Source organism: Meleagris gallopavo, chromosome 17 (genome assembly GCF_000146605.3).
Source record: "Meleagris gallopavo isolate NT-WF06-2002-E0010 breed Aviagen turkey brand Nicholas breeding stock chromosome 17, Turkey_5.1, whole genome shotgun sequence".
Lineage (NCBI taxonomy): Eukaryota > Metazoa > Chordata > Aves > Galliformes > Phasianidae > Meleagris > Meleagris gallopavo.
This window is the reverse complement of record NC_015027.2, coordinates 10570675-10579732: the sequence shown is the minus strand read 5'-3', so window position 1 is coordinate 10579732 and position 9058 is coordinate 10570675. Positions and strand designations below refer to the sequence as shown.

At 44.7% G+C, this 9058-nt stretch overlaps 1 protein-coding gene across 2 annotated transcripts in view; it reads right to left on the bottom strand.

The window, feature by feature from the left end:
* The window catches only part of LOC100545343 (serine/threonine-protein kinase TAO3), a 32774-nt gene continuing 23716 nt past the window's right edge, over positions 1–9058 (bottom strand). For both annotated transcript variants that reach the window (XM_019621166.2, XM_010720460.3), the window contains exon 13: positions 1–6744. In XM_019621166.2, coding sequence (XP_019476711.1) covers positions 6433–6744 — 312 coding nt within the window. In that variant the 3' untranslated portion in view covers positions 1–6432. The remainder of the gene's footprint in view (positions 6745–9058) is intronic.

The window sequence follows — 9058 nt, the reverse complement described above, 5'->3', positions numbered from 1 at the left end:
TTTTTCTTCTTTTTCCCCCCCTTTAAAGCAACAGCTCACAGGTTTTAGCACAAATGCTTTTCCCGTGTAGCTTCCCCCCTGGCTTGCTGGCAAACAACCACAAACACAGAAAGGTGGCAGCCAGCAGCCCTTGTGCCTGCAGGATGTGCCCAAGGCCACCACCACGTCCCACTGGGTCACCAGCACAGGCTTGGTGTAGCCATGACCAACTTGAGAGTCTTCCTGAATAACATCAGGTTTCCAGCTGGAACGGGTGCAAAGGAAGGCGCTGCTCACTTCTACAGCCCTACAGTAGAGGTGTGTAATTAACTTCTGTATGGAGCACAGCAATGACCCAGGGGTTGTGCAGGTGTCTGTGGGCGACCACACACCTCTGCTGCCCGCCGTACCATCACCAAGCAGTCCACACACAGTGGCACTTTCTCCATGGCACTTCTCCCCCACACCAGAGCCTTCTTTCCCCAGTGCTCTGCCACTCCTAGATTGGACCTGCACAAATACAACCGCTTTCATAGGACCATAGAACCGTCAAGGCTGGAAAGATCACTAAGATCATCAGGTCCAACCCCAACCCATGTCTGTGACTGCTCTAGGCCATGTCACTCAGTGCAATAGCTGTCCTTTCCTTGAACACCTCCAGGGACGATGAACTCCAGCTCCCTGGGCAACCTGTGCCAATGCATCACCACTCGCAGAGAAGAAATTGTTCCTAATATCCACCCTGCTCCTCCCCTGGTGCAACTTGAGGCCATCACCTCCCACCCTATCACTGTAACTTGGGAGCAGAGGCTGATCCCCACCTCACCACAACCCCCTTCCAGGCAGTTACAGGGAGCAATGAGGTTTCCCCTGAGCTCCTTTTCTCCAGATAAACAAACCATCCCACCTCCCCAAGCTGCTCCCTGTGAGACCTGTGCTCCACACCCTGCACAGCTTGTTGCCCTTCTCTGGACACGCTTCAATATGCCTTCCAGCAAAAGGCCAACAGGTAGAGAAGCACTGATTTAAAGAACCAAATCACGCATTGATTTTAAATGTTTAAAATAGACACCTTTTCTTCAGTCCTTCACTTTGAGCCCCACACAACCTTCCCTTGCCTTGGCAGGGAGAGCAATGGCTGAAACCATCACTGCACCACAGCTATAGCAGCTCCTATAGCTATAGGGACATTCCTGCCATAGCACTAGTGAATCGATGCAGAGGGTAATAAAACAGTTGCAATTTCTTTTAACATTTGATATTCTTACACGGGGCTTTTTGTTGCACATCCTCAGCAGGAGGAGATAGCATTACAGAAGGTCCATTACTGGCAATGGGGTAGATCTTAGATTTTCAATCTATGCAAGTTCAAATGACAGCGAGGGTTCACCCGGACTTCCATGTTGTGACGAGGAAGCTAAGTCTGAGACTGTTACGGTCACACCAAAAAAAAGCAGTGATTAAACATTTATACTTCAACAGCATCACTCAGTTGAGACTCATGGGTTCACTGGAAGGGTACCAATGCCACGGTTTCCTACAGCTCTGCCGCTATCTCTTCTAGCAAGAAGGTGTAAGGACTGAAACACAATCCCAGGACTGTATTTGAGGCTGACTGGCTTCTAACATCACCTCTCGGTTTGATATTCCTGCTGCCACGTTGGGAGCCTGCAGCCCCAGCAATTCAGCTGAGCTGAGCGGCAGCCCTGCAGGGATGGACCCGGCTGACCCAGGGCTCTCAGGGCTCCTGCATGCATTGCTTTATGTGCACACACGGTTCTGAAGCAGGCCAGGGCAAAGGGAACAGTGACAGCAACTGCAAACTGACACTGGAGTTACCCGAATGCTAAATAAAGCTGAATAAAAATTCTGTCCTAAAGATCTGTACAAGATTTAGATGTCTTAATCACAAAGGACTGAAGAGATGCAGAAGGTTGGGTGAGATCTTAGGGGTCTTTTCCAACCTTAATTCTATGATTCTAAGAACACAAGAGCTACAAGAGCTCTACTAGAGCAGCAAAACTGAGGGGGCAACAGGCCAAATCTTACTTATGGTTATACATCCATGGTCTGAAGCAACACAGGTTCCTAAGGTCTCCTACAGCAATATGCCAGTCGCTCAGCTGTCTCCCTTCTCTCCATTACGTTAACATGCTAGGGTGAATGCAAAGATTTCAACCAAGAAAGCAGCAAATCACAGCTCAAACCCAGACGGCTTGCCCAAGGTCAGTCCCTGGAGCGGGAACCTCAGTTTTACCTCCAGAGCCCCATGCTGGTTCCACCACAAGACGTCTTTTTCATCTTCCTCACAGAACAGCAGTTTTTACAATCTCTGCCCCAACACCAGGACATCTACCTAACTCACCTGCCATTTGCTTTCAAGTTGTGTTACGGGCATTCGGAGTAGGCCTCTTCCAGAAAATCACACTGACCAAATCATTTGTGTTTGCTTCAAGACGAAGATTGTTTTGAGTAACACTGGGGTGCCCTGTCCCTGCAGACACCCAAGGTCAGTTGGATTAGATGGCCTTTAAGGGCCCCTTCCACCTCAAACAGTTCTGTGATTCAGTGATTCCATGAAAACAGAACCATTTCTGAAATGAAGCCTCCTATGTGAATAGAACACTTGCTCAGAACCAGCAAGCTACAGAAGCAAATAGAAAACTCAGTAGGTACATTGGAGTTGATTTTTTCCCTCCTGATGAATCAATGAGAATTTTGCCTCAGATTTTAATCACGACAAAACTGGAGAGACAGATCTATAAATTGCATTTGGTGTTTACATTCCTTTCAGTATATAACTGTGTTGAAGCTCTTGCACTGGTAGAGCATCCAACATAAGTGCAAAACACAGAGAAAGGAGTCCCACTGTCTTTACAACTGATTCAGAAATAACTTCCCCAACATCAAACTGATCACACCAGAGCAACCTGAAGTAGAAACAACCAAATTGCACCCCTGGACTGCGTGTTGCACCTTCAGTTCTGCACACCAAAGAGATGCCTTCACAAAGGCTTCATACACGAGGAACCTCCACTTGAGGAGGACTTCCAATGTCCTAGGCAAACAGGAGAGGGAATTTCTGAGCCACAGAAAAGACTTGCACGCAACTGCAGAGCACTGCATACAACTGCAGCAAATCCTTGACTTCTAAGGATTCAAAGGAGCATCGTCTTTCATTTTAATACACGGTACTAAATGCCTCAATCATCTGCAGAGAGGTTTAAACACCAGGAGTCTTTGCAGAACAGGCTCCATGTCCCTGACCTGCATGACCAGAAGGTACACACAGGGTCACCACTGCCTGCACTCACAGGCAAAACCTCACGTCTGTAAGTCACTGCACCTAACAGTCTGTACACCTCCTAAAAACAACAGTGACTTTGGAGTTCACATGGTTTTCCTCTCACCCTTCCATTTTGAATTCTGTATCTGAAGCCACATCTGGGCTTGCACTCTTCAGTTCTCAACCTGAAGTAGCAGAAGGAACAACTGAGTTAGTCTCCATCTCCCTTTGGGAGCAAGAGAGTGCATCCACTGCTAACATAATGGAGGAGCACAGTCACGCAGTTATCTTTAAGAAAGAGGCTGGAAAACCAGAACTCTTACACTGATCAGACTGAGCCCTGCATGAGGGACGTAACCAGGAAAGAGAAAAGGCAGTGCTCCCAGTAAAACAGCCCATCACTGCTGGATATCTGAAAACCCTATGAAGAAACTGCTTTGATGAGGGGACACTGTTGAGGAAAGCCTTGGATTCCAAGGGAGGCCTAAGATCCCAGAAAGGGAGGACGCAGGACTTGCAGCACAAGTAGCAGACATTAACAGAATTTTTTTTTTCCCCCAGCAATTTAGGATACAACTATAAACTCAATTACATAAAGAGTGACACGGTCAGTTAGGGATGGCTACCATTATTTTCTTCTTTTCAAGTCATTTTTCTTCCAACCCACGGGTTTCACTCTGCTGACAAATAGGAGCAACCTTCGTTCCAAGCAGAAGCTCAGAAAGGCAGAGAGCAAAGTGCTGCCCCAAAGGTTCTGCCTGGTGGAAGGAGTGAGGATGCGTCCTCTTCTCATGGAGGATCCACCCCAAATGCTTGGGTAGTGCTTGGTGGCATCTTGGCTACCCAGAGCTAGCATACAGTTAGTGGGTCTCAACTAAACACGCTGGGGCTGTGGGGCAATGAAATCCAAAGGCCTCTGACACCTCGAGCTCTGAGCCACGCTAACAGCTCAGGCAATGCAGCCATCGTGGGCATGTGCACACAGTCTGGTACATCTGGAGGTCGTTAATTAACACATTTGTGGAACGCCATAATTTCACTGAGCATTCTGATTTGACCCATGTCAAAACAATCCAGCACATGACCCTATGCCCACATAAGGCAGACAGCTGGCTAATCAGGTGCATCTGTATTTTCTTTTTTAGCCTTTAAAGGCTGATTAAATGCAAAACAAAAGCTTAATTTAAGCTTGAACCCCCAGGTTCTCTGGATTTTGTTTGAGATTAGGCTCTGGGAGTGTAACTGAACTCAGCACCCCCTGCTTCTCACCTGGTAGAACAAAACACAACGTGTGTGCATCCACTCAACCGGGTTACAGAAGTAGTCAGAGCAAGTACAGACTGAAGGGGTTTTTCCCCAAATAAGGAATTTTACCTTGAAAACAGAACAGGCTGTATGTGTGTGTAAGCCCCAGGAAATGCCCTGTTGCAATTATAGTATTTACACAGGTATTACTATATACATAATGCATAGACAAAGCAGTTTTTCATTTAAAATTGCATTCCTCAAGGTAAGATAATTTAAAAAAGACATACATTCAATTAAAACTGTATTTTCAGCGTGGTAACATCCTGCCACACATATTCCAAATGCACTTAATGCACGTGTACAGCAGAAGGTAACATCTGCCAACTGTGTTGACATCTGCACCTGTGCAAGGTGCCCGTTGTTAACTGCTTCATAAGGATCATCAACAAAGCTCTGATGTTTGTGCTTCCAAAATTACCCTAAAACATAAGCTGGAGGTGACCCACAGGTGAGTTCCTTCATGCTCTTTCCCTGAAAGGTATGTAAGCAATCCTGTTTTTCCATACCATGCAACAAAACACCCAGCTGGTATTGTTATTGTGTTTGTTCACAGTGCAAGTGCTGTCCTGTGCACAGTGTGCAACCACAGGACTGAGTGAGAGAATGCTCCCCTCCCTTCCAGTACAAAATGAAATAACCATATTAAAGCAAACAGCACTCTGCTCCTTTGACACATGCAATTTAGATCTGATGGAAGTGGTTCACACTTTGTTTTCATCAACTGCAATGACACCAATCCATCAGTAATATTACAACGTATTATTGTGCAAATCAATCTCTCAAATCTCTCTTTTTTAACACATACATAAATACAACCACTTGGCAACGTGAAATCAAAATACACGTTCCTGAAATGTACACAAAATGAAGAAAAGCTTTAACTAGAATCCTCCAGAACAGAAAACTAGTTATGCCACTCTTCACTCGTGAGAGTGGCATTTCATAGCTATCTTCTTCAAGGTGCTATTGCAAACGTAACCCTCTGAAACAAACCCAACTTATCTTCTAGTGTATCTAAATGTATAAGGCAACCTTTTGTTGGAGACAAAATGACTTGAGAGCTTCCTTCTACAAACGCTTCCATGTTCAATCACACAAATATTGCATTTCGGGAGGAAGAAACTTGCCTACAAAACACTTAGTTAGTTAAAACTAGGCTTTGTCATAACACTACAAAGGAGAAATTCATACTTTCTGTAATGTTTTAGCTCTGTTGGCAAAAAGCACATAAATGCATTGAAAACCCTTTGAAAAAGCAATCACACAAAACCTACATCTTACTGCCCACTAGTAAACACTACTACTACGACCAAAACAATTTCAGTTTGGCCAATATCAGATTAGATGCTGAGTTAGATAGGGCAGGACGACTTCATTCTGCTATCTAGCACTAAGAAAACAAAAAGGCAACAGATCACAACATGCAGCAAAAGAGCAGAAAAGCATAGAGTGGAATTTGACTCATAACATACCTCGTGGGAAGGGTCCAATGTTCTGCACACTTCCACTTCTCATGAGGGAAATCCAAGTGCAAGCAGATTTTAATCATACACTGTGACTGGTAAATGGTTAGCTCAGCTGCTGTGACCACTTGTCACCATCCCATATAACACAGTACAGTCATACACAAGGAAACGAGGACTGATGTCACAAAGCAGAGATGAAGGGGTGCACATGCAGGGCTGGGTGAGGAGGCATGCAGTAAGTCTGCAGGAGCCCTGCCTAGCCACTGACAGCACTACCCTTCGTTAGCAGTCTCTTTATTTGCAGCTTCTCTACATACAGCTCAGCCGTTACAGAACAAACACAGAACTTGACTCTGGCAAGCCCAGCACCAGCTCCTGCTCTCAGCAGATGGCTCAGCACAAGACCACAGCACACTGCTCATGGGGCCCTATGCAGGAGAGCCAACGTGAGCGATAGCAGGGACCGCAGGAAGCTATGGAGAGCACTAGAGGACATACCTTCTTCTGAACAACGGAGGAAGTGGAATTAATTGTGCTCTCGTCACTATGCATCATGACCAGTTCAGGGCTGCTCTCATCCAGGACCTCCTGCATGCTGCTCACACTGCTGCTCTGACTGCCTGTGCTCACAGACATGCTTGGGATGGAATGGTTGCTGCCCAGACTGTCCATCTTCCTACTCAGGTTTGATCCATGCTCACTGTCCTACAAAACAAGGGGCATCAGTTACAAACACCGCAGAGGATCACCTGCCCAACAGGTGACTGCAGTGCCCAAGGTTGGTTTTAAAGGCAACTCTGCTGAGTTAAAGGCTTTTTGCACAGTATTTTGGCAGCTTCCTTTCTCAGAACTGCACGGGTTATGAAATAATGCACAAAGGACAGTTAGCTTTTGCTTCTTCCCTTGCAACCCTCACACATCAGGGGCCGGGCCAGAATTTTCCTTATCTCAGCAGGTCTGGGCACGGCTCTGCTTTGAATAGGACACACCAACAGTGGATTGCTGCTGAAAGGTGTCCTACAGCTGAGGAAGGAACAAACTTTTAAGTTTGTATTAAAACAACATTCTGAGTTTGGGTATGCTACATCACATCTGGTGAGTCAGAAGAGATGTAGGATCACGAATCCACCTGTTATGATTAGGTAACTATCTCAGGGTGCTTCATAGGTTGGTGGTTTTAACCTCTGTGTCCCTAACAGTCAGCAATTCTATTCTTTCCAGCTAATAAAAGCTTCCTATCCTGCGTTTTCAGCCAAGGTAAATTCTTATGTAATCTTCATTCACCTTTAAACACCTGACTCAGAAGAATCTGCATTATTATAGTGATTAAAGCTATTGTAATCTGCTTAAGCAGACTTAAATAATTATTCCTCACACAGGACGTGTTTTTTCTTCTACACTGGAACATCAGAAGGTAGCATCTCCTTCTCTTGGTTTTATACGAGCTCAGTAATCCCAGAGCATGAGCTTAATCTGGACTGACTCAGAGAATTACAGAGTCTCTTGTAATAAACTAACGAGACTGAAGATGCTTGCAAGGAGTTCACAGTGAGGACTGGGAGCTCTGAGGAGCCTTCAGCTCCTGCTCTGAGATAGCTCTGATTCACCCACACGAGTGGCTGCACTGCACCCTGCTGCTTCTCGCCTCCAAAGAGAGGTTGGGGAGAATCATGCTTCAAATCAATTGACAGTGAACTCATTTTGTTGGAAACTGCAAGAAAGAAGTTTGACAGATTTGTATTTGATTGTGTGATTATTTTTAAGCAATTAGCGGATCATTCAGAGCCTGTATAAAAGCACTCAGCAGCCAAAATACACAGGAAAATGAAAACATTTCCAGGATGTTCGCACCAAGTTGCCACAGAAATAACATCTAAGATGGGAATGTGTCTAACTAATAAACACATATAATATAAATACTAATAAATAATACTAAACACTAATAAACACAGAAGGGCAGAGATGAGATTGCAGATACAACCTTAACACTGACTTCCTGACTTGAATACTTTCCAGGCAATCTCAGCTTTCTTCCAAAAGGTCTGAGGAAAGCATTAGTATTATTGGGAGCGTTAAAAAGGGGATTTGCAATATGCCTTGCACTGAGAAACTCTAGGACAGAAAGAGGAAGCAACTTGTGGCATTCTCAGCTTCTGTTAACCAGTTCAGAAACTGAAGCAAGTGCTGTGTTTTACTTCAGTCATCGCTCTTGCTGTGTGTGCAACATGACCTCCTTTGGTGGTATGCAAGCTCAGTGGTAAAACCAGTGCAGAGCATGCTGTGCACATGCAGAGTGTGAGCTTCATTAGAAGTGTTAAGTCCTGGAGAAACACTTTTCTACCCTTTTTAGGAATGGGGACAGGAAAAAGAGAGGAAGATGCATCTCAATCAGTGCTAGCACACCTCAGCTGTGGAGTTTGGATCTGCTGCTGCCCCTTCCCCAAAGTGAAGGACAATATAAGCATCAGTCCCTTCTTCCTGTATACTCTCCTACCTGACACCCAGGCTTGCCCACTGCTTAAACCAAAGCATCAGACTAGTTTTAAAAGAGTATTGGACATATGCAAGCCTCAAAGCCAAGTCCCCAAATATATGTTAGACTTTGGCATCTCATTGCACGTGATCTTGCTACAATGCAAGAAAAAGGAATATATAACAATTTCCCTTTGATTTTTGTGCTTGAGAATCAGGCATGGATTTACTTAGCCAAGTGCCTACACCAAATGACATTAATTTCCACCTAATCTCATCAATTGAAAAATGACTGGTTTCTCTCTCTAAGCCACAGTTACTCTCAATTATCACACACTGATGAAGTGGGTGGTTTATTACAAGATTTCGACTGCAGCTGAATTTTATCTCTAATCTTTCTTTCTTTAATATTAAAGAATTAAAAAAAATAAGTCTCACTAATTTGGCGATTTGCTTTTCAGCTCATGATAAATTTACTGTAAAGTAATGAGCCCACAGTAATTGAAAATAAAAATTAACATTAATCAAGCAGTCTTGATTTTGCTAT